The sequence below is a fragment of the Corvus brachyrhynchos genome, unplaced genomic scaffold (genome assembly GCF_000691975.1).
Source record: "Corvus brachyrhynchos isolate BGI_N302 unplaced genomic scaffold, ASM69197v1 scaffold279, whole genome shotgun sequence".
In the NCBI taxonomy this organism is placed as follows: Eukaryota; Metazoa; Chordata; class Aves; order Passeriformes; family Corvidae; genus Corvus; species Corvus brachyrhynchos.
Genome location: NW_008246060.1, coordinates 4,271,688 through 4,297,673, shown reverse-complemented (window position 1 = coordinate 4,297,673; position 25,986 = coordinate 4,271,688). Strand labels below are relative to the sequence as shown.

At 38.5% G+C, this 25,986-nt stretch overlaps 1 protein-coding gene across 2 annotated transcripts in view; it reads left to right on the top strand.

The window, feature by feature from the left end:
• The window catches only part of BICC1 (BicC family RNA binding protein 1), a 58,175-nt gene extending 36,208 nt beyond the window's left edge, over positions 1-21,967 (top strand). For both annotated transcript variants that reach the window (XM_008642776.2, XM_017746431.1), the window contains 17 exons: positions 625-783; positions 1,716-1,769; positions 2,586-2,780; positions 3,695-3,946; positions 5,227-5,358; positions 6,252-6,438; positions 7,830-7,988; positions 8,359-8,555; positions 8,851-8,992; positions 9,937-10,093; positions 11,448-11,613; positions 12,828-12,867; positions 13,517-13,671; positions 15,372-15,525; positions 17,143-17,303; positions 17,759-17,858; positions 18,985-21,967. In XM_008642776.2, coding sequence (XP_008640998.1) covers positions 625-783; positions 1,716-1,769; positions 2,586-2,780; positions 3,695-3,946; positions 5,227-5,358; positions 6,252-6,438; positions 7,830-7,988; positions 8,359-8,555; positions 8,851-8,992; positions 9,937-10,093; positions 11,448-11,613; positions 12,828-12,867; positions 13,517-13,671; positions 15,372-15,525; positions 17,143-17,303; positions 17,759-17,858; positions 18,985-19,115 — 2,541 coding nt within the window. In that variant the 3' untranslated portion in view covers positions 19,116-21,967. The remainder of the gene's footprint in view (positions 1-624; positions 784-1,715; positions 1,770-2,585; positions 2,781-3,694; positions 3,947-5,226; positions 5,359-6,251; positions 6,439-7,829; positions 7,989-8,358; positions 8,556-8,850; positions 8,993-9,936; positions 10,094-11,447; positions 11,614-12,827; positions 12,868-13,516; positions 13,672-15,371; positions 15,526-17,142; positions 17,304-17,758; positions 17,859-18,984) is intronic.
• Positions 21,968-25,986: the final 4,019 nt, after the last annotated feature.

Here is a 25,986-nt window from a genome sequence, read left to right as displayed (position 1 = left end):
TATGGCTCCTGTGTAGTTGTATGACACCCTCCTGGTTCTCTGAGCAGATTGCCGAAGGGAACGCTCAAGTGATAAGCACCACTTGTTGAACAACTTTTAACAACATTATTATGGGCTGTTAAAAATAGAGCTTTTAAGAATAGCTGTAGGCAGTGTTTGTGTATTTTAAAAATTCATGTACCAAAAAAATTTAAGGAAGAAAAAACACCGTTACTTGGTCCCATGGCTTTGATTTGCAAAGTCTTCATAATGTGATCTTTTCAGATCAAACAGGGGTGCGTGGCTTCAGTTGAAAGAACACAGAATTAAAAGAAATTAGAATAAATTGCAAAAAGGCACTTAAGTCACTGTTGATGAAAGTTTGGGGGTATTTTAAATGGCTCAGACATTTTTTGAAGATGCATCTTTTGGGGTATTTGTTGTTTCCTCACTAGAAAGGAAACAAGACCAAATTAACATCCAACTGATTAATATTAAAAACATCCTTGAGCAGAAGTTAAGCAATGGCAAAAATACTTCGGAAATACAGTTTTGAGTGTCAGTCTTGAAGTTACATTACTCTTAAAAACTTAAATACTCGGGTTCTGCTGTGACCAAGTCTAACCGTGGGTGCTTGATTTCCAGAGCAATCGGGTAACCTTGAAGATGGATGTTTCACATACAGAACATTCTCATGTGATAGGTAAAGGTGGCAATAACATTAAAAAAGTGATGGAGGAAACGGGATGCCATATCCATTTTCCAGACTCAAATAGGAACAATCAAGCAGAGAAAAGCAACCAAGTAAGTGTTGTTTAGTACTGAGCTCATTTATATCGCAATTCCTGAGAGTATAAAACATTTCTAAACTTCTCTCATCAATTTGGGTTTTTTGAGGATGGTGTGTTCATGTTCAGGGAAATAGATTTTTGGTATTTACTCAGTGTGGAAAGCACAGAGCTTCCTAAGTGAGCAAATCTTTAAAAACAGATGGAAACAATTTGTGATGGCTCATGAATCATTTTAATTTTTTTAAGCTAGAATTACTCTGCACATACGGAAGTCAACAACTTAGTGTGAATGGTAGGGAAGTGGTAGGAAAAAATCTGCTTTTGTAATTTTTTTTTTTCCTGTTCAACACATGACTTATTCAGCATATTGATTGATTTTTTTGGTGCTTTTTGCTTATGGTGTAACTTAGTTGAAGACTAAACTTAGCAGACAGCCAGCAGAAATGAATGTCCTATTGTAAGAGTTCAGCTTCATTGGAGTAAGTCATTGAGCCTGAATTGTACATCTTTCCTGCTGCTAATGTTGGTGGAATGTTTACTTTCAAGTCTCTCGTCCTTGTACTTAGAATTCCCTCTTGTGCATCCTAATGGCTGCTGAGCAAAATAGAGTAATTTCAAAACATTCAAGAAAACCTACAGTTGTTGAATATTAGCATTTGAACATATATATACAGTAGTAATTCCATTATTTGACCTAAACCACTGTATTGTTTGATGTATGCTTTTTTTCTAGTTGCTTAAACATATGTAACCTAGATGCTGTAACATGCAGAGATTATTTTTTTAATACTGGTTATAGTTCTCAGGTGCTGCCAGGTGTGAAATAAGTATTGATTTTTTTTTTTTAGATTTTTTTTTTTTAAGGAGAGCACAGCTATCTGAATAACTTTTCCATGCCTCATTTGAAAATATGATGCAATATTTTCTATATTCTTGCTCTTCCAGGTGTCTATTGCAGGACAGCCAGCTGGAGTGGAGTCTGCAAGAGTCAGAATTCGGGTAATGCTCTAGCTCTTTGTAGTGTCCACTTGAAAACATCTGACAGGGAAAAAATGCATAGTTTGGGGAACCCTAGGGTTGTCTGCCTCTGTGTAGAGACAGCAGAAATGTAGGAACAAATGTGAGTATCCATATGAGAAACATGCCCAGGGTATTATAACAGTGATTCACATTCTGGCCGAATTTTTAACTAGCCCAAGGTGGGTCTTGAACACGAAGTCTACACTCTAAGCAAGATGTAAATTAATTCCATACTGTGTAGAAAATTACATCTTAACTTACCCACCACAGATGGCCTGTGGAATCTCAGGCATCCTATGTGAATCTGTGACTTGGGAAAGGCAGTTTCAGCTTCTTACGTTTTAACCATTTTCATGTATAATTTGTGTAAATAATTCAGTGTCATTCTCCACATGTAGCTATTTTCTATCTTTTCCTTCTAGTTTCAACTCTTAAGTGTATTTTGGCATGGATAATGAAAAGTCAAATAAATTAGCAAAAGCTCACTGCAATTTTTTTAGCCAGACATGTCACACAACCTTGTTCCAAATGCTCCTGCTATTTTGGAGGAAAAAAATCAACCAAACAAAATTCAAAAAAGCCTATGCAAAAAACCCCCACTCTAGTATCCCTGGAAAAAGAGGTGCTTTTTTCCAAGTGACAGTACGATATTTTTATCGATGAACTCTGGGCAGAGGATGTGTTATGTCAGTTTAATCATCACTGACCTGTACCTTATGACTGAGGAATAAAACTGTTGCATTTTTAGTGTGCATGGCTCTGGTTTTCAATATCTACTCTTCATTACTGTTGTAGGAGCTGCTTCCATTGGTACTCATGTTTGAATTGCCTATTGCTGGAATTCTCCAACCCATCCCAGATCCTAATTCTCCAACCATTCAGCACATATGTCAGACATACAACATTTCAGTTTCCTTCAAACAACGCTCTCGAATGTATGGTGCTACAGTCATTGTCAGAGGGTCACAAAACAACACTAGTGCTGTGAAGGTAATCTCTGCTCTTGAGTAGGTTTCTGAATGTCACATATTTATAATTTAGATGTCTAAGATGGTATATCCTGCCTCATCAGTACATGTTATTTTATAATCACTTGCAAACCCTGAGGGTTTGAATGTTTTCCTATATTAATTGATATAAATGAAGTGTAAAAATGCACAGAAAATAGTTTCAAGTTTGGGATTTAGCATTGTTTGTGGTAAGGATTTCATCTGGTGCTCATCTCCTGCACACTCTTTTCAGGTTTCCAGCAATCCTGGAATATGTGCTGATCTTACCCATCTTTTAATTCAAAAACAACGCAAACAAAAACACTTCCCACCTCAAATTCTTCATGCTGAGTTCTTCTCATGCACACAAATAAATAACCTTAGAAGTTGCCCAATTAGTCAATAAAACTGCTCTTGCAAATCCAGCACTGGGAGATGTGAATTTGACAGCCAAGGCAAGGAACTGCCAGGAGCCTGTTCATCTTAATAAAGTATGAAAGTGTTCTTGTTAGGAACTGGCAGTATGAGAGATTGATCCAGTCCCAGATGGGTGTATTTGAAGCCAGTAAGAACATCTGAGCCCAACACTGAAAGGCCAAGTTTTGCAAGTGTACCTACCCAGATAAATCTCTGTTGACTTCAACTGCCTGTATGGTCCCTGTTGGGACCAAACCATGCAGCATTGTCTTACTGCCTTTTACAGAGTGGCAATTAAATGCTGCATTTGGCCATAAAATGGGAGTAGTGGGTAGAGTTTGGTGCATTTGTTACCTTTAACAAATCAATCCTGGTTTTAAACCCAACAATATTTTCTTTATCTTGCCTGTGGAGCGCATGACAAGCAAGGAAGCAACCAGAGATGTTGTTCTGTGTGCTTGTAAGCACTGTTTCACTGGTTTCTCCCATTCCCCCCAGGAAGGAACAGCCATGCTCCTGGAACACCTGGCTGGGAGCCTGGCCTCTGCAATCCCTGTGAGCACACAGCTCGACATCGCAGCGCAGCATCATCTCTTTATGATGGGTCGAAACGGCAGCAACATCAAACATATCATGCAGAGGACTGGTGCTCAGATCCACTTCCCTGACCCCAGTAACCCACAGAAGAAATCCACTGTCTACCTCCAGGGCACAATTGAGTCTGTCTGTCTTGCCAGGCAATATCTCATGGTAAATACTTTCAGTGAAACTTGTGGGAAAAAATTGCCAGATCACGGAAAATATGCTCACTCTGCATCTATTTACAAGTCAAATGTAAATTAGCCACAGAGAGGAAGGATTGCTATTCACACTGCAAACAGCTCAGTTTTTGTCAGGGTTTTGTCAGTGTTTGTAGTTATTGAAAGTATTTGTAATCTCTGGTAACATGACTTGGAAAATAACCTTGGTAATATAAATGCCGCATAAGTGATTTAAATTTACAATAACAATATGCCTCTGAGTAGAGGCAGATTTCTGAAATGTTCTGTGGGTGTTGGGTGACAGGTTATGTTTTATTTTGCCAACCTGCCTTTTCTATGTTTGTCAGGTAAATAGGTTTCTTTTGAGGGGAAATGTCAGGAATTGCTTAGTTCCTGTGTAGGCAAGTTTCCAATGAAATTGGGAAACCATAGGAAATAATTACTCATTCTGCAGTCTTACCTTCTTTATAATACCATAGCGACAATTCCATGAGGCCTTTTATAAAAATAGCTCTGGTGTTGAATGTCATTATTTGTAGAGATTTTTGATATATTGATCTTTAAGCTTCACAGGAGCCTTTAGCCATTATTTTAGTACTAATGTATGTGCACATTTTTTGTACATGTGAATATTAATGGACAAAATGTGGGAGGACAGGACCATTCAGTTTTGGGGGGGTTTTATGCTAAAGCTTTAGTATTTTAAGTGTGTTACAGGTGTTATCCATATCCCTAGAAAATATTTATGTAGCTGATCTGGAATGGGGAAGAGAAAGGTAAAAGTTAAGACTTTGGCAATGGTAACTTAGAGATTTTGTAGAAGTATGTATCCTTATTTCAAATAGTTTGACGGGAGACTTTTAGTATGAGTGTCCTGCCATCAGTTCCTGACAAGACTTGGTTCTGGTTTAATAAGTAATCGTGGTTTCTGAATTTGAATCTTCCAGGCACCCTCTAAGTCTGTATAAATAACTACTCAGGGTGCGTATGTGCAGACTGGAATGTCAAATATTCAGTAAAACATTTCACCCTTGTGCTCCCAAACTGTTTGTTTAGCATCCCAGGGCAGGAAGATACACCTGTATGCCTGCATACAAGGAAATAGCTTTCCCTAAAATTTCATCCTTGCTCTTTTTTCTGAACTTACAGAAATTTCCTTGCATCATGATGTGTAAATGTTACAATATCTACAGTTCAGTTTATTGCTAACATTTTCATGGGAAAATGGTCAGTTACAAGTGCTAGGATTTTTTGTGCCTTTCTTTTCAGGGTTGCCTTCCCCTCGTGCTCATGTTTGATATGAAGGAAGAAATTGAAGTAGAACCACAGTTTATAACACAGCTAATGGAGCAGTTAGATGTCTTCATAAGCATTAAGCCTAAGCCAAAGCAACCAAGCAAGGTTTGTACAAAGCTAATATTTTCCTTTTAGGCTTTCGTGGCAAAGTTTCAGAGCTGATGAGTTGATATTTGTGCTCTTCCTCCCCAGTTTAATGGATCATAAACTTGTGAAAGCCATATGTATTTAATGCTTGAAATATCAGTTTAAATGATCCAGCAGCTCTGCTCTAGGGTGTTTTGACTTTTATTAAATGCTTAATAATGAAGAAATTAGCTTTTGTATAGAATATACTGATAAAGGCAGTGGGAGGTGTTTATTGTAAAATACTCAGGCCAGTATGGATAGGGGACTCTTGTAGTCATCCATGTTGTATACAATGCCCAAGCAGGGAGAAGTTTTAAAATTTTAAATGATCGTTCCATTGTGTCAGTATGTGAGCTTCCCTGTGTAGGGATATATAAAATCAATACAAAGACACATCCTGTAGAGAATGTACAAGAAGCAATGGGGTTTTGTAATTTCATTTTCCAGGCACTTACTACTTTATTCTCAGACAGCTATGAATTTAGTAGGGGAATTTAATACAAACAACTAGGTTTTTTGTCCACTTCAAGCTACAAAGCTTGAAAAGAGAAGATAAGATATTAATTATTGATTCGGCTCTCTAGCTCTTGAGGTGCTTAACATTTGGTCTACCAAAAAGGACCAAGATATGATAGTAATTAATTTTCTTAGAGAGGTCTTCCATCATTCTCACTTCAAGTCCTTATGAAATCACTAGTCTTACTGTCCTGAACTTCCTGAATTTGGATAGTTGCTACTGGATGTTAGCTCATGCTGTCTCACACTGCTGTGGTTGTGGTAGCCATGAAGGAGTATGAAGAACTATCTGTGTTAAGGAGAAGTGTTACTCACTGGTTTTCCTTTGTTGGTGTTGTTTTCTTTCCCTGCAGTCTGTGATTGTAAAAAGCGTTGAACGAAATGCCTTAAATATGTACGAGGCACGGAAATGCCTCTTGGGACTTGAAAGTAGCGGAGTCACCATAGTATCAAATCCCTCTACTGTCTCATGCCCTGTTGGTCTGTCTTGTCCTGGTTTGGATATTTTGTCCTCAGCAGGGCTAGGACTCACTGGACTTGGTATGTATTCGTTATATTTATATTTTTTTGATATAGGCTTGTTTGAAACTTAATTCACTTGTACTAGGAAAAAAGAGCAGATGTGTGTTTTGCGTAAGGAGCCGTGTTAAAGCATTGGAGAATTGCAACAGCTTCTGGTTGTTATAAAACCTCTCCAAGGCTTTTGTAATCAGGTTTGGGACTCATCCCTGTAGAAAAATCTATGGAAACATGCAAACCACTCAGCTGAAAGTGTAAGGCAGGGAAATACAGGTGAGGCAGGACATGGCTTTTACAGCTTCTTTGGGTGTATGATGTCTCAGGCTGTCCTGAATTTGGGTGGGTACTGAAGCCTGTCAACAATACCATGAAAGTTAGCATAGCAAACACCACATTTCAGTTCAGTATCTCACTGTAATTGAGGGATCCACGTGCTTCTAGCTTAGACCTTACTTATCAGTTGAAATTTAGGACAGAAATGAGTAAGCTTCCTATCTTAACATAATTTTGTAGAAGCAGCTCATAGTCCAGACTGGAATTACTATTTTTTTTTCAAGCTCTGCAAATACCTTTGTACCGGAAGTGTATAGATAGAAAAAACAAGCAGTCCCAAAGGAAACCAGTGACAAATCTTGACACAAATTCTTGAAACTCTGAGTTCTCATGTAACCAACGTTGTCCCTTGTGACTGCCATGCGGGAGTGCTGTGTAGTTCCATGTCACATGCTTCCCTAGGGTCACACAGGAGAAAGTGTTTGTGCCATTTGACTGTGATTTTTAATGCTGCTTCTGTGACTGTTCTTGTCATGCTGCACTTTGGGGGGTTGGGTTTTTTTACCTTTTCAGTGTGTAGTGCTGAACTGCTTTGTGAATGCTCTTACACAAAGAGCTGGTTTGGGGGAATGCTTTGGGACTGATCAGTGCATTTGGGGGATGATTTGCAGCCTGTGTCGAAGGTGCAAAAAGGAATTGAATAGCTGTTAGTGTGCAAGTAGTGGTTAATTGACAGGAGCTTCTGAGAGAAACGTTATTGTGTGAAATGAAAGTGAGGTGGTGCAGTACAGGTGCTTTCTTGTCTCTGTGATGCTGCTTTGGAACAAACCATCAGAAGCAACAGAGGGGATGCAAAGGGATGCCAGGGCTGAGAAGCAGTCAGTGCAGACTCTTTGTTATGACAAGAGAAGTAGAAGGACATAAAAGATGCTCCAATTCTCCTTGGATATATGATGCCCAGTTTAAGAACAAGCATGGTGCACCAAATGAACAGCAGGTTTAATGTTACAATTTGTTTGTGAAATACAGGCTGGTGCCACTTCATGGGGGTTTGTTCTGTTTCTTTTCGATTGGTACTTTTGTGAAGAATGTTTTCCTGTAAGTCTTAACTAAATATTTACTTGCATGATTTTTTGCAGGCCTTCTAGGTCCAACAGCCCTGTCAGTCAACACCTCAACTGCTCCAAACTCTCTGTTGAATGCCCTCAATAGCTCTGTGAGCCCTTTGCAGAGTCCAAGTTCAGGCACGCCCAGTCCCACATTATGGGCAACATCTCTTGCTAACACAAACACCACAGGTCGGTAGAAGTTTAATGTGAATTAAATGAACTGTGCAACACCAAGTCATTAGAGTGGCAGTTGACAAATCCAGAATCATTAATTCTTTGGAACCTTAATTCCTACACTTACTTAGCACAGATGAATAAATATGCAAATTTAAAGTTATAACTTAATATATGACATGCTGTCAAATGCAGTGTTTCCATCTGTTTTATGTAGAAAATGAAGTTAACCTACCCAGATAAAGCATTATGGTTTTGGCATGCAATTCTAATGGAAACTTTTTAGTAATTTATTATAGCTACATAAAGATTTATATAAAGTAGTGTAATGCCTGAGGAAGTTAAATGAGAAACTTAATCAGAACATAACCAAATTTTGTTACAGGTTTTTCTGCTATTCCACACCTAATGATACCATCTACTGCCCAAGCAACCTTAACTAGTATTCTGCTGTCTGGAGTGCCTAATTATGGTCAAAACACTCCATCTCCACCACCAGGCTTGACTCCTGTTGAAGTCCACGTTAATGGCATGCAATCAGAAAGCAAAAAAGGCTCCCCTTCTTTAAATGGTCATGTAAAGGTAAGTGATACTATACTGGAGAACCAGATTTCTTTGTACTAGACCTCTACTAAGAAAAGCTGAAAGAGAAAACTAGCTATATTAGTAGATTCATAAAGCTTCTAAGTTTAAAAACAAACAGCAGTGTATTTGAACATGACTTAAAGATTGAAAAATAGAACATTCAAACATACTGTTCTCTTACTGTTCTCCAGGAATAGATTCCTTGTTATCCTACACAGATAGAAAAGGGAAATTGTTTCAATATTTCCTTAAGCATAAAAATCACCTCAGTGATTTGTGACAATCTTTTCAGGCCTCAAATATCAAGTATGCTGCACTGTCTGCCACATCGCTGGGAGAAAATGTGTTGACCACAAACCACAGTGATGCAGTAAGGCAAACAAGTGCTCATGGGGCCTCAGAACAAGTAGCTGCCAAGGCAAATAGTGAAGAAGGTAAGATTTTGATATTGCATTCCTTTGTTTGGTAGTGTTTGTACAGTCTGTGTACAGTTCATGATACAAAAATGTGAAGATATTCTCTGAGAGTTGTTTTTGCAACCATGTTTAAGGAAAAGATTGCTGGATCTCAGATTCATTGTCAAAGAAAGTAAATAGAACCTGTAGTAACTGAGCTGTGCTGTTGATAGAAACACCTTAAATCAACATAAATGTACTTGCAACATTTTACTTATTCCCTAGGAGCAGAGGGAGATAAGCTGCTGTACAAAAATACTAAAATCCTCAGAGGGTAACTAAACTCTTCTGGTTTAAATGATGTTTTATTTTTGCTTTTTAACAAAAGCAAATAATTAATGTCTCTGGGAAGGTTTTTGCAGGAAATTGTGTAGATCTAACCTAGACACTGGGAAACAATTTTATTTGCATGTTTTGCAACAGCATTTCAGTTATACTGCCTTTTAAAAGCTAAAGTGCTTAACTGTCCCCATCATTCTTGGAGGGAGGGAAAGCCAGTTCCACTTGAAGCTTGTGAAAACATGTTCTAAAGATACTTGAAGTGGGGGGAGCTCTTATTCCAGCAGAAGCTACCTGAGCACCTGGCAAAGTCTATTAAAACCGGGTATAAAATCAAATTTCTTCAGAATACTTAGTCACTTTGAATTGTCAGTCTTCACGTTTAATATTAATTAATATTACTTAAAATAAATATTTGAAAAAAGGAAATACTTAGTGTGACTACTATATATGTGAATACTGACACCTTTTTTGTGCATTTGAACATACACATCTTGACTTCTTAACCTTGACCAAAGAGTTATCCCTGAAGATGGTCCTGTAGGGAGGAGGAGGAGGTTTTCTCCCATAGTTATCATTCCTGCAGCAAGCTCACTAGGACACAGCAGGGTGGTTGTTTAACTCTCCTTTTATTGGCCTTGTAGGTTGCAACGATGCTTTTGTAGAAGTGGGCATGCCCCGCAGTCCGTCCCATTCAGCAAACACCAGTGACCTGAAGCAGATGATGAGCTCTTCCAAGCAGGCCTGTGCCAAGAGGCAAACGGTGGAATTACTGCAAGGCACCAAAAACTCCCACTTACAGTAAGCTGAGTGTATAAACACAGATTAGTGGAACTTTCACAATGCAAAATTACTTCACGTGTTTTTGTACATAGAAGGGAGGGTTCAGTCATAAGATACTCAAAGAACTGATTTAATTTGGCCTTGATTTTCCATCACGTTAGGCATTAATTTAGCCCCCAGTTTGTCTGATAACTGCAGACTTCGAATGCTTTTTGTTCATCCTATTTGTCTTTGAGTTTAAAAAAATGTCTTTTCTCTCCCACAAAAGAATGGAGATCCTTGTCAGAGGAACTTTCATTACCTGTTTCTAAAGTATACATTTTTGTACTTTCCTTCTTTATTGATTGCTTAGAGGATAATTTGACAGCTTTTTCCTTTTGTGTGTACCTGAGGCTGTTTTCTTAGGAAAGCTGCGTTCAGGGCATAGCAGCATGTTCTCAAACACTTGTCTCAGTAATGATTTTGGTTGGGTTGGCTCTTTAATGACCCAGCAGTGGGAAAGGCTCATTTGAGTCATAATACATCTTGGCAACACAGGTTTTGTTCTAAATGCAATGTTTTTGTCTGACATACTCATGTTCTCACTGTTTGTTTGGGAACTGTTTATCACCACTCTTCTGAGACACATATTTTCTTTTGCTTCATTTATTTACACTCTTAAGGCTATGATATGTATTTCATTAATTCTGCTTTCACAGTTTAAAAATCCAAGGAATCCTGCTAACCAAATTCGGTTGTTTGTGTGTCTTGCTCTTTTTGTTGAGGACATAGTGCTCCACAGTTTCCTTGGGGGTAGTAGTTTACAGCTTCAAAAACAGGATCACTTTGCTTTGAAGTAAGAGTTTATACTGTTCTAGCGTAGGCCTGAAATGCGGCCAAGGTTTAGAAAAATAAAATTGCATTGAGAGGTAATGTAGGCATGTAGGACTGCAGTTTTTGAAGCTGTGAAAGCAAGTAGGACCTATGTCAAGTTTCTTAGTCCCTATTATGCAATCTCTCTTTATCCTATAAGTGTGAACCTGTTTGAACTGCTGGCCTGAGCAAGGCTAAATGAGAAATCACACTGTGTAGGGATTACATGCAATATTTCCAGACCCCAGACAGTTCAAAACTGAATCTGTAAACTATGCTTCTTAGTGATACAGGAAGGAGAAACACTGCTTTCCTTCACTGACAGAGAAAAAGGTACAGGAGAGCTGAAACTTTTGGAAATATTGCTGAAAATGCAGAGATCTTTGTGTACGGACATGTCTTGAGTTTGGCTGCCAGACTTGTCCGGGTGAAGCCCAGTTACCAGAACCGCACTGAGCGCTCGCTGCTGGCGCAGAGGCAGCCTGAGCAGCCTGAGCTAACAGTGCCTTTGTCCCCGCAGCACTGCGGACAGGCTGCTCTCCGAGGCAGAGCTGGGTGCCCCGGAAAGCCCCGTGGCTGATAAGAAGGCCCCGGGCAGCGAGCGGGCGGCCGAGCGGGCGGCAGCCGCCCAGCAGAACTCCGAGAGAGCGCGTCTGGCTCCGCAGCCCTCCTTTGTAAATATGCAGGTAGGTCTCCCTGAATGAAGCCAATTAGGCATAAATATTGATACTGCAGAGTGAAGTTACCATAGAATGCAGAGGTGATTGGGGACTGGAGGCTGAATTGTCATTACCAGTTCAGTAAAAGTATTCACAGCCAAGCCATCAACTGCTTCAACTGAGGAGTGGTTTGTCAATGAAAAGTCTTGAGAACAGAAAAGCTCTTCGTTTCTCTTGAGTAAGAAAAGTTTAAGTACACAAAGTTGGGTGGCTGTATTTGTCTCCATCATTTGCCTGTAAGAAGTCTTACATTGTTGCTTCAAGAGAATTATAGCTACAAAATAAATTTCACACCTTCTCATACTTAATTAACTTGGTTAATTACAGCCTACAAATACAAACTACTGCCATGTTACTGCAACTCTCCCCAAAGAGAGAGGAGACCCCTTTGTCAGGAAGCAGTAACAGGATTATTTTCAGTATAGATCTATTGGAGTGTGGGCATAACCAGACTGTGTGGAGTAGTCGAACAAGAGAAAGATTAGTGTTTTGCAGCCCTTTTCCTTAGTTATTCCTCTAGTTATTTTTAGTAGAGAATGTAACACTTCAGGCTAATACAGCATTTTTGTAGTTTTGTGTGTTTAGATTTCCTGATTTGTAGTTCAACAAAGTGTAGCTTGTTTAATCAGGGGTATTTAAACTTCACATTTTCCACTGACACAGGTAGAACACATACAAAAGTTCTTTGAATTATCTCAAAACTTAAGTTCTTTTCCTTTCACAAAATGAATGCATGAAGGAGAAGTAAACCTGAAAGATTATTAAAAATAACTGTGGTGGCTAGACTTGCTGAGATATATTACCTTTTTCGTACTGTTGAGGAATGTTTTAAATGCCAAGAATAGATGGTTAAGGAGAGAAACTATGCTTGAAAGATGTCTCATTAAAAAAAAATTGAAGAAAAATTCATTCCTCCTAAGCATTTTGTAAATATACTGCTTTAGCCTCGCTCAAATGGAAATCAGATAGTTATTTAAAATCTTTATCTATGTTTCAATGAACACTTTAAGTAACTAGGGCTCTAACTGGGCTACTGTGAAATTACTGTGCAGTATTTCAGGTTTCTCCTAGATGTATTCAGTGGCCACTTTGCAAACCTTTGTTTTCACAAAGAGATGACTACTGGAGTGACATTTAGTTAGAATGGCAATTAAATGATCTTCTGCGTGTTTCATTTTTAGGCATTTGACTATGAACAGAAGAAACTACTAGCAACCAAAGGTATGTGGATGAACAGTGACTTCTGAAAAGTTTGTTGATACTGAGATGAAATGGTTTCCTGAACTTTGTTTTGTAATCCAGTTTTTAATAAAATCTGGAAGTGGTAGTGAAACATTTGCTTTATGTTCCAAAAATTTCTTAATACCAACACAGTATAAAATACAGTGTAAGCAGCTTGCAGGTGGGATGTGTAAGTAAATCCATGAGCAAATGACCAATATTGTTTTCAGAGAGCTCATTACTGTAATACTTCCCTTTATTTGGATGCAAATTTAACTTTAAGGTGTTTGTCACATCAGCTAAATGACCTCTTGCTTCAGGGATAAATTGAGTTGTAGAATTGGTAAGAGGCTTAACCATATCTTTGACCCTGTTAAATAATAAACCAAATTACCCATTCACTAAAAGAAAAACAGAAGCTTCTCTCTTTGAAACAGATACGATTCTTTGGCTTCCATGCAGCCCTGTGGGACTTAACTATCTTCTGGCAGAGTAAATTGCCTTAAGGAAGGGTAGGATTCAAGCTGTGTAGCAAGTGGAGGTGTTTAGAGTGTGCTGGGCTCAAGCTGTTAGCAAACATGATTTCAGTCCTATCCTCTCAGTACTTCTACTAAGGCTGAGATTTACTGATTTGTCTCTGTATTTTCAGCTATGTTAAAGAAGCCAGTGGTAACAGAAGTGAGAACTCCAACAAATACATGGAGTGGTTTGGGGTTCTCTAAATCAATGCCTGCAGAAACTATCAAGGAGCTAAGAAGAGCGAATCATGTATCGTACAAGCCTTCCATGACCACCACATATGAGGTATATAAAAGTATATTGTAATGGAAGTTTACTTTCAGTAAGTTGTTTCTCTTGAGATATGTCTATAACTTCCGGAAAAAAAATCTTGCGGATACCTGTTCTAAATATTTTTTATGGTGAAAAGTATTTCTTACATAAGTATTAAGGCATATGGAATACATTCAGCCCAACACAAAGTTAGATCTGTTTTATAGGCAAGTCATAGAGCATAGAGGTCTGCTACTTAAAATATCTTTGTTTAAAGCAGCTTCAAACAACTTAAGGAGCAAACATCCCAGTAGTTGCAAGCAAGCAGCAGGGCTTTAGTAACCTAATGAAAACTATGTATGTATGACAGATAATCTATATGATGTGTATCACTGCACAGAGGAGGAGAACAGTAGAACGAGCAGCTCATCTTTCCTTCTGTGCAGAGAACTGGGAGGGCTGTCTCTCCTTGCACTATGCACTGGGCTCAGAATTTTCCCAGGCAGAAAGCAGAGAGTCCAGCAAGTCTCTTCAGAAGAGTCCCAGCATGGGAATCTTACAGGGAATTTGTTCCCTTCTTCTCAAAGGCATTCTGAAGTTGCTTTTTAGTGTGCTTCCTTGCTGTAATCCTTCCCGGCTTCCACAGAGACACCTTTTTCTGTCCTGCTTATATAAAATGTAAATGGTATGTTTCTTAAAGAAGGGGACTTCATAGTTCTCTAGGATATACTGTCTGTTAATGCAAAAGAAATATTCAGCCAGGACAAAAATGTGCCTTGGTGTTCTCCACTTGACATGTCAACTTTTTGAGCCATTCAGGTACATGCAGTAGGCTTGGCTACATGTAATGCAGTAGTAACCGGGGAAAGAAAAAGATGCAACCAAAATCTGCGATTACTTTTCTATGTTGGTTGAGCTGGAGTGGGCCTTTCTCCCAGGCCTTGATGTCTAAAATCTCTAAGTGGGTCTGTGATTCTAACCAAGAACACAGTGTTTCTTCAGGGGTGTCAGTTTTACTGAATAGTGTAAAAGATTGCTGCCTCCTAAGTGATGTTTTTCAGTCACAATTTGGTGCAAGTTTATAGAATTAAATTGTTCATTTCCACAATTTTTAGCTCATGTAAGTATGTGATATCTATAACGTCAATTTCTTTTGGGTATGTTGCCACTGAATGCTGCTGCCTTGTATTGCTACGTTCTCACCCACAGTGATGAGAGTTGATAATAAGTATTTCACAGGAATATGAAAACCTATTTTAAAAGATCACAGACAAAACAACTACAAATTTACAAGCCATTGCAGAATTGTTGTTGTATTATTATGTGCAAGACTGTTGTCAAGTAGTGTGTACTTGATCCACTTATCTTCAGATAAATGTTCTGTTATGTTCTCTTCCCTGTGAAGGGATGTAGTCAATAGATTGCTTTGTCTAGAATTTGTGTGGGAATTTGATGCCATGGAATGTTTTGGAAACAAACTTGGAAATACCGAGAAATTTATTTTGAATCATGGTCTTTAAATAACTCCTGCTTAAAAACTGTAAACTGCATATGTTTTAAGCACACCTGCTGTTTTTGTGTCCGGCTTGCAATTATTTGACTATTGATCAACTGCCAAAAAGAATGTTTGCGAGCATTAAAAGCTGCTTTTTAACTGAGCTGCTTCAAAGAAAACATCTGAGTCACAATGAAACCTCTGTTTTCAGCCCAGATTTTCTTCCTGTTGTTTGCAGGGTTCATCCATGTCTCTCTCCCGATCCAGCAGTCGGGAGCACCTGGGAAGTGGCAGTGAATCTGATAACTGGAGAGACCGGAATGGCCTTGGACCCACTGCTCATGATTTTGTCTCCTCAATTGGCAGCCCCAAACGGAAACAAAACAAATCAGGTTAATAAGCTCTTATCATCTGATTTTAAAAAAGTAATCATATTGATATCAATATTTATTTTGATATGAATGTATCCTGACTTCACTAGGGATTTAAATTACTGACACCTTGTAATAAATAATTACCTTTTTTTTTACAAATTTTTACAAAGAAGTGCAAGCTTGTGTAACATGATATACAAATAATGGTCCTAAAGGAAAACTTTTAAGGGTATTTGTCAAATGCCAGATATTCTTGCTTAAAAACTCTTTGCTGTCATGGAGTGGGTTTTTCAAGGTATACTGAAACCAGACCTCTACAAAGGCTTATTTCTAGACTGCTCTCATACTGCTCTGTTATCAGTGCAGCAACAGCCAGGGCTTTATGGGGCTATTTGCTCACTGGTGAAGTGATATTCCATGCTGAAACTGATTTTTAAAGCATGATTCTCTTCATGGGGATAAAATTTGCAAGAACATGTAGTGACAGGACAAGGGGGAGTGGCTACAAACTGAAACAGAATCGGTTTAGGTCAGATGTTACGAGAAAATTTTCCCTGTGAGCATGGTAAGGCCCTGGCACAGGGTGCCCAGAGAAGCTGTGGCTGCCCCATCCCTGGAAGTGCCCAAGGCCAGGTTGGATGGAGCCTGGGGCAACCCTGGGATACTGGAAGGTGTCCCATGGCAGGGGTTGGAATGAGATGGGCTTTAAGGTCCCTTCCAACCCAGGCAATTCTGTGGACAGAAGCCTGTCCATGTGTTTGGCATGGCCTAGCATGATTTTAAATACTGCTTTCTGTGGACACAGGCTGTATGTTTTGTAATTACTTTTTTTAACGATGCTTGAAGTTTACAAATTAAAATTTTACTTTAGTTGAACTTACATTTTTTTAATAACTTAATAGATGCTTTTCTGGAAGAGTGAAAAGTGGAGGTAGAGAATAGTAAGTCCATACTACCTATCTGCTTTATGGGGAAATAAGTACTGTGGCTGTTTATACTTTTTGTTGTTGCATTTTCTTTTAAAGGTGAATAAACCTAAATCCCAAAGTACACAGATAATAAAATTTGTACATGGTAAGAAAGGATAACTCCAATTAGAGAAAATATTCATGGTTTTAAAAAGCACATTAGTTGAGCTGTGAATGGCTGCACGTCGCATTCTAAGTACTTGAAGAACTAAAAAGATGACACGTTTATTTGAAATCAATCTATTGATGTTTTCAACCTAATTGGACAACAATGGAAGTTCTAGGTTAATTAAAATAAATGAAGATTAAAATTATATTTACATGTGTGTTAGAAGAAAATTAGAAACACGAATACACTGGCAGTGAAAGAAAATGTTCTATGGCAGCTGTAGCTTTCCCAGAGAGTAAAATGTGTGGATAAAGGATAAAAGAAACAGCAATGAGTTGGCTGGACAAAAGTAGGTCTATAGAAAACAAACACTGGAACTTAATTAACAAAAAAATTGCTTTATACTGTTCATTCTCTTAGAGCACTGAGAAGCTTTTTTTTCCCTGTGAAATAAAGATTTGAATACTTCGTAAATTTAATGAGCTAGCTGAATATAATGTTGGTGGAAAATGATGCCCTTTTGTGATGTGTCTGAAAAGTGCACTTGTTCCCTTTCAGCTGAACACTATCTCAGTAGCAGTAACTACATGGACTGCATCTCCTCACTGACAGGAAGCAATGGCTGTAACCTCAACAGTTTGTTTAAGGGATCTGATCTGCCTGAGCTCTTCAGCAAGCTTGGTTTGGGCAAATACACAGATGTGTTCCAGCAGCAAGAGGTTGGTGTTCCCTCAAGAGGCACCTTGGTGTTGGTAGGATGTTTTCCAGCAGTAGTTGTTCTGTCTCTTCACCAAAAGCCACTTAGAACTCACTTTGTGACAGGATTTTCATGAGCTGTTCTTTCAAAGCTGGATCATAAATCTTAAAATTGTGGTAAATACTTAAAAGTCTCAAGACTCATAAATAAATATGAGTAACTAATTTTCTCTTCTTTTCCAGAACTGATTACTTTTTAATTTCTCCTTCTCTGTCAGAAATGTAGCAAATTGAGCAACTGTGTGAAGAAGCCATTGAAAAGCCATGATTGCTGTTTACATGCAAAGAATAGTTTGGCAGAGTAACTGTAAAATGCAGCAGGAAAAAAAAAATGAAGCTATTCTGAGCCACATGTATTACTTAATACTTTTGTGGAAAGACTTGTTTTGCATAATTTTCTTATTTCTTTTTACTCTAGATTGATCTGCAGACATTCCTTACTCTTACTGATCAAGATTTGAAAGAGTTGGGAATTACCACTTTTGGTGCCAGAAGAAAAATGCTGCTTGCAATCTCAGGTAAAAAACACTGAGTACCATTTATTGATTTTAAGCTTTGTTTGTATTCTTCTCACTCAAATTGTGTGTTTATAGCTGACAAAGGAAAAATGACTTGGAAAGACTGAAAAGTAAGGGTCTAGTCCACAGAGGTGATATTAGCTTGCCCCTCACGACAGGTGCTTAAACCCAGGCTTTACAGAGCTTTCCCATGACCTCATAACAGCTCACTTGGAATAGTCCTGTAAAGCTGGAACTTGGTAGAAAGTTCAGCTCACAGCAGGAGTTTGATGCCCCGAACTTGAGGGTCCAGGAATCTCTGGGATTACAGGCCCTGCAGGGTCTGAACAGCACTACATACCAGTCAGAACTGGCATTTTCAACCTTTTGGTTCCCTACCCCCATTTTATTGATTAGCAGAGCAGTCATCCTACTGGGAAAAAGTGCCTGCTTTTGGGGGACTTTGTGGGGGTTTTTTTCTGGTTTTTGGTTTGCAAATGTACTTAGTTCAGTAGCAGTCATGAAAATCTATGTAATCTCTCGGGGATTTGTATCTAGCACAGAGTTTACAAGAACAGGAAAGTGGGGGAAAGAAAAATATTTTGGATGAGTTATTACTAACACAAGATTAGGGTGCATGTTTAAATGACAGGTGAGCATCTGTTTTTTCTCAAAGTCCTTGTTAAAATACTGATTAAGTTTTATGTTGAAATGAAGAATTGTGCATTGAGAAATTATCAAGTTGGTAGTAAGCTTTTCTGTCAATCTCAGTCCACACTGCATGGTTGTGCCTCCAGGAAGATTGCAGCCTTTGAATATTATAACAAACTTTTTTAAGTTCCAGCTATGTCAATTTGATCTAAATCAATATTGCAAAAAAGGATCTGCTTCACTCTATACCATTGAGAAATAAGAACTGCCCCAAGTAGATGCCTGCATCCCAAGGACCCTCTGAGTCTTAACCTGACACTCATATTATCCTGTTGAACTGTTAATTGAAGGAGTACCTCACAGATATTTTCAGTGCATACTGTGTCTGTCTAAAATACTTTGTTCCTTTAAACAGAAGTTTTGCATTTGGTTTAGATCAAAACATTAAAATGAATTTCTGATGGGAGATTTCTGTGGGTGTGCTTGACCTCTCCAGAACTGAACAAAAACCGAAGAAAGCTCTTTGACCCATCCAACATCCGTGCCTCGTTCCTGGAAGGGGGAGCCAGTGGGAGACTGCCGCGCCAGTATCACTCGGACATTGCCAGTGTCAGCGGGCGCTGGTAGCAGGAGCTTGGGCTCAGAAATCAGCTGGAAAGATGGACATGGCAATCCTGTGGACAGCCTTCACTGCACACCACCCTCTGCACTTTGGGAGTTTGGGTGTCAAGGACCAAAGCGTTTTGTCTGCACAGTACTGTGCCAAAAAAATCAGAGAGAACACATTTTGTCAGTTGTCTTTTGAAACACCAAATGTGGGTTATGTTTTACTCATGTAGATTGGACAGAATTTGCAATAATAATAATAATATAGGGTTCTTTGTTTAGTATTTTATTACCTATAACTATAATGTATGCACTGAATTTTGTACTTTGTTGAATGAAGGAAGAATGAAGAGCTGGGATGCCAGAGAGCATAGATTTGGCTTTATCAAGATGGTTTTTTCTGGTACTGCTTAAAATAATTATTGAGGTCTTTCTGCACTTTACGTGTTCTGATTTCTTGTCCTGTGGAAATTTATTTCTCTCTTTCATTTCCATATCAATTTTTATATTGGCACTAATCAAATTTTTTCAGGTGTTCCTACATTAAGTCACATCTCACTATAATGGTACTAGAAACTGGTTCTTACGCAGATTTTTGGTTTTCCTCTCTCTGTCTCCCCAGTAGTTATCTGAAGAGATTGTTCCAAAATCAAGTCACTTGGTAGTGGACCAGTCCTGTTATGCTCTTATGAAGCAGTCTAATGCTGCCTGCAATAATACTCACTGTAACAGATGCAATGAAAGACCAAAATGGACCTTGCAATATTAACCCTTTGCAGTCAACATATTTAACTGCTGCCTGTTATGCTAAAACTGTTTTCAATGGTTGTTTCAAAGCAAAGGGCTATTTTTAGTACCCTGCCACTAAAGGACACTTATTTATATCAGACTTTTATTTTTAGATTCTATACACCTACAATACGTAACAGATTAAACTGATCTACTGCAGATTTATGGTAGAGACTGAAAGGCATTCATCAAACTAGAGCTCTGGGCTGTCAGTTTGATTAAACAGACAACTAATCTAATTTGACAAGACAGCACTGTTGCCATTTAATAAATGACTCGTATTTCTTACATGACTATGCATGCAGCAGTGAAGTGACCTACATAAAATAGGTGTAATAGCATCTGTTTTGTTTGATCTAGATTTGTAATTGTCAGCTGCAGAAGTGTTTGAAACTTTGGAGATGAACTATTTCTGAAACAAGTTATGTTCAACAGAAAGAGTCCATGTTGTAAGTGGCTAGAGCTAACTTTTGCATTCTTATACTGTGAAAGTCCAAAAAATTTGGCAATGTTATTCTTCTGTCCTTACAGATGTTGTGTTATGGGTTTATGAAGGGTTTCAGTGTAATGAAGGAATCCATAAAGTGCCTCTTTTTGCAATGCAATGTGTAGTTTCCAAGCATTAATTGAAAAGCATTCCCATGAGAAATATTGTGAATTACCTTACCTCTACTGTAATGTATTATTTATGTTCAGTGTACAAGCCTTTTGAGATGGACATAAACCACTGTCAAGTGCTCTTAACAGAAGGCATTAGAATAATATTTACAGTAGTTGGGGTTTATGCAAAAATGGGTGAGAGAGTTTTGACACTTTCCATGGATAATTCTTTCTCTTAAGGTGAGAATGCAAAATGATGTATGGATAAATTTGCACACACAAAGGGAATTTAAAGAGACTATTACTTGAGGGCATAGACCAAGCAATAATATAAAGTCTTGTGGTTAGCTAAAAATTGCTGCTCAGTGCTCATTTCAGCCATATCTACTTAATGGTGTATAACTGGGTGACTTCCCCTGTAGATCCAGTAGCAGCTTCGTCTGGTTTAAAAATGGTACTGCAGATGTGACTGGCTAAAACTGTATCTGGTACTCACACAGTTGTTCACACCAAGCTCCTGTGCCCAACACCAAGAGTCCATATCCATGTGTCAGAGATTTGTGTGGACGTGTGTCACACAGGCAAGAGTGACTTCATGGAAACCCTCTTGGAAGCCACAACTTCTCATTCTAAAGCTGTTTTCACTTGTGCTTACTCCTAAGCATGCAGATAGTTCCATTCACAGGGACTATTTATGTGCTTACAGATAAGCTGTCATTTAAATGTTTGCATTTGCAAGCCCAGTGCTTACAAATCAAATTGTATTCAGACTCATTATTTTGTGAAATATTTTTAATGAAATAAATATTCAGCAACACTTTGTACAGAATTTTCTGCAACCCCTTTCTTGCTTATTTTGCCTAAACCTAAAAGCATCCTAAAGCTTTACACTCAGATTTTTAGTCTTTTTAAGTACGTGCTATGTATCCAGACGGTACTATACTCAGAAACTGATTTTCTTACAGTATTAAGTTGATGTGGTCTTTTGCTGAGCAGTGCTTATTTCATTTACACCAAAGTGGAAAATTTCCCATGAACAACATTATTTTTCAGTAGGGTTTCACATAAAAAAAAAAAAAAGAACACACTGGAAGTAAAGAAAATTCTCACTTACTTTGATTCCACAAAGGGAAAATAACAGTACAGTGTATCGTATTGTTAGTGTTACATTATGCACAAATATTTGACTTGCTACATAAAATGTTAGTTTAAAATCTGTGCCTTAATAGTGACCAGTTATCTGTAAATATAGAGCAGATACAGATTGTATTTTTGTGGGTTGTGTCCTTTTAGTGATTTTTTAAAAAAATAAAAGTTGAAATTAAAACATTAAAAATGGAAATTTTCAAAACTAATCAGTGTTGCATAAAATAAATTTATATAACTCCCTTGTATTCTGATTGGTTCATGAAGTATTTTTATATAGACCCAGTTCCAGGGATGCTTGCTTGTTAATAAAATATAAAAAGCAGTATTTGACATAATTGCAACATGTTTCTTTCACATGTTAATGTTTCATGTGTTTTACTGTTCTTTTTATATCACATACAGTGTCTTTGTCTAGCTTTTAAATGAAAATGCTTTTTTGGGGTGCCTCTCCTTAATCTAAGAGGAATTAATAGCAGGTTTTAGGAGTTTGCTCATGACTTGTATTCTTTCTTTGGTCTTCCCATTTTAATGACTGTTTTGGTCAGGTTAGCAGAGAGTTGTGTATATTCTTTCACAATGCTCATTGTACTGTCACTTCCAGTGTAGAAGTAGGGGGGAAGAAAAGGAATTCTTTCTTTGGGCTGCTGGGACATGACCAGTCAGCCTGGCGAGAGGCACAGCAGTCACACTGAGGTAATGTGCACACAACAAACACAGTCAGTCCTGTCTCTTTGCTCCACAGGTGCTCATACAGGTTCGGTATTGCTCTACCTCACTCAGTGCTTTCAGGCATCTCGTTATCCCAGCCTAATGTGGTCTCTGTTTTATAGACGCAGCTCTCCACTTCAGTGGCTGTTCCTGGCTCACTGACCTTGCAACAATCTGTGAGTTTTCTGAGTACCTGCTGAGAAGTGCAGGTGTGGGAGCAAGTCTGTGAAGGAAATAGGTCAGCAAACTGTTCTGCTGAGGACGACTGAAGGGTGTGGTGCTGAGCACCAGTTTACCAGGCATTGACATAAATTACATGGAAATTTACAGGCACGTGGGCTTGCAAACTGCACAGTGTTTCTGATGTCTGACAAATAGTGAGCTAGTGTGTGAAGCAAGGTAGTTTCCTTTGTGGACAATTTATTTGGTCATATTGCTTCCAGTGGCTTCAGTCAGCAGAGTGTAAAGCTGGTGTGGGAGAGAGAAGGAGGTGATGGAGCATCAGAGCTTGTTGGCTGCTCTCCATGTGGTGCAAGCAGTGTTCCCAGCAGCTGGCATGGCACAGCATCAGCAGGATTGCTCCCTGAACAAACTGGGTATGTCTGTCTCTGCTACCAGTCAGTGGAACAAAACTGGTGATTTTCAGTCTGAACAGAAAGTTGCGTTCTAGGAAATGGTGTCGATACACAAGAGAAAATAGATGGAGCCTCCAAGCTCTGTCAAGATGAAAAGTGAGGCATCTCTCATTGCTGTTGGGCCCCACTCCAATCAAAGAGTTGCCGGAAGACACTTATTTTTCCAAAGTCCTAGAAAACGCAGTTGCACAAGTTTTATGAGTTCTGTTGTAAGCTGGTCAGTACAGGTGTGATGGGCAGAGGTATTCAGAAACTTGTGCTTGTGCTGTGAAGTAAGCCAAGGAGTATTTGATTCCAGGCAAGTGTGGACACTTGGAGCTATGTCTTATCCTTGAATAACCAGCTTCGTTTGCATCACACATATTTGAGCAGAAGGAAGGTTTGGTTTTATTTGGAGTTGATGCAAAATTTTTGAGGATGCCAGAAGTTGCAAAACTGGGAAACTTGTAGAAAATTTTGCAATATGCATGATTGGTGTCTGCAATATTGTTGACAGCTGCTTTGAAAGTGGTGAGCTGTAAGGACATTGGAGCAGGTAGGGGGAGGTATTCTAGAATGGTTAAAGATAAAACAACTCTTTGAATTGGGTGTAGTTGTGAGTGAGGAGTATTTTATAATCTGAAAACTACACAATAAACTTGTGCTCTTGTATAAAATTCCTTTATTTTTATTTGGGTTAAGATAGTATCTGGAGCAGAAGTAACAAGAACCCAGAAATTACAAAAGGCTTTTTGTAGATGATAGGTTTGTATTAAAGAAAATTTGAGTTTTACCTTTGTTTCCTGTGCTACAGATGTACTTTTATATAGTGTTTATAGTTTTAATGTTTTACATTATTTCATGAGTTAATAAAGCAGACTTTAAAAGTTAAAGTAGCAGAACAGTCACACTTGCCAATTTTGAATATTGACAGAAGCTATTAGGAGGAGCTAAAGGTTAAGAAAGATGAATTTTTTTCCTCTCACTTTGAAGAAAGTGTACTGTTAAAGAAACAGATTCAAACATTGTAGAACGTTTTTGCGTTAGAGCATCATCTAGTGTCAAATTTCCCCACTCTTCTAATGAATAAGATTTGGGGAATATTTTCTCTGAGAAATGCAGAATGATTCCAGATGTTGATGAAAATATGAAGAAAGATGAATACATTGTGATGGAAATTACCCAGTTTGTGCCAAAACTGTGTTGCAACTTCATGGAAACTTACAGATGGAAGAAGCAAAACATAATATGAGGGGAAAAATCCCCAAATAATTATATAATGAAGTAAAAATTTGTCACTTCTAACAATGGTTGATGAATGTTCTAATAATGTTGCTACTAATTTAATAACCCTTTGACCATAAACTGACATGGATGTTGCTACACTTCTTTGCTGTGATTAAAAACATGGTTTGTCACCCATGAAGGACAGAAGAGTTGAAGAGGCCTGAAAAGCACATGGTAATAGTTTATGGTCACAAAACTAAAGCCATCCACAGGAACTGGAATCTTATGCTGTGTATATACAATATAGAAGTGAAGAGGATGTGAGTTTTTTTGAGATTGAGAGCATAAGAAACCTTCTGTAGACAGATAGAACAAAATATTCACAACCCTTTCCTTTAGCAGGAGTTTTCCACCCTGCAGATGAAAAATGTTTTGGTTCCTCAAGAATATACTTCTGTTTTCATGCCACAGCTCACCTCAGAGAGAAGCTGCTAATGTATGGTACCAAAAAAACCCTTACTCTGAAGTAGCTTGAATAAGCACTGGGTGCTCAGCACTGACAGTTGAGTACTAGGAGTGCTGATTCTTCCCACACTACACGATCTCTTTATGTAGCCCAGCATCTAGAAATCAGTACAAATCTGATGTGGTGAGGCTAAATTGCTGACAGACTTGAATCTTGCTTGGAAACTGTATGGGAGACAGCTAGGTAACTATTCCCTGCGGGGCAAGAGATATTTTGGTGCAGCTATATTAAAACTAGCTTTATGCCAGCACTGTTTCTCTTTGAACCAAGTGGTGACAATAGCCAGCAAACTGGAATGCTGAAGGCATCTGTCACGAAGGAAGGCTCCTCCTGAGCATGCTTCCAGCACTGGTTGTCTTCCATCTTCAGTGAAAGTGGTTGCAGATGCTCTGCTGTTGACTCAGTGCTTTCTTTCCATTATACTTTTGGACTCCAAATGCTAGAAAGGGCAAACTTTTAAATTTTGCATGCAGCTTGATGAGCTTTTTGCTTGCACAAGCATAACGTTTTCTTCTTTTCCTAGGAGTGATTAATGTGGACAGTATCCAGAACCACTAGAGTGGATGAGAGCTTTGAAAGATTTTTTTGAAGGATTTAAGAGTCATGACTGGAGACTGGAAATAACACTTCTGGCACTGCTGCCTTTCCTGGCTGCTGGTGGTGTCTGCTCACCTCTCCTAGATCTTGGCTCTCCCATGCTTGGCTCAAGTGTCTGCTCTCTTCTGATCAGCACTCAAGTTTCAAACAAGTGTTTTTGGGAAGTTTGAGGCATTTTAACTTTTCAGGCAGACTAGTGTTTGCTTTTTGTGGTGGACTTTAAAACTGTGGCAGTGAGGATACAGGTGCTAATGATCATCCTTGGCCGGTGTGAGGAATTAAATGTGTAAGCACAACATAAACAGGACATTGTGGTTACAAGGCTGGTGTAGACAAGGGCGTAATTTCTTCAGGAGGGCAGTTGTTTGTGAAGATTAAGTAAAGAAACTAGTTAGTTTGCTTGGTTGGTTCTTTTTTTAAAACATTCATAGGAGCATCCTTTTGCATGGTGTTATTATTGCAGTTTAAAAATGATTTTGCAAAGTGACTCCACAGGGCCCATCCCTTAACCAGTAATAAAAGCACAGTTATTCATAGGCAGAAGGATTCTTTAATGTCCATCCACTTCCACTTTAACGTTAATTATTGGAGTACAACAGCACATTTCTTCCTTGCTTCCCACCTGCCTGTAATACTTCTCCTGAGGCCAATGCATCCATGTTCTTCAGCTGCATTTTATGTG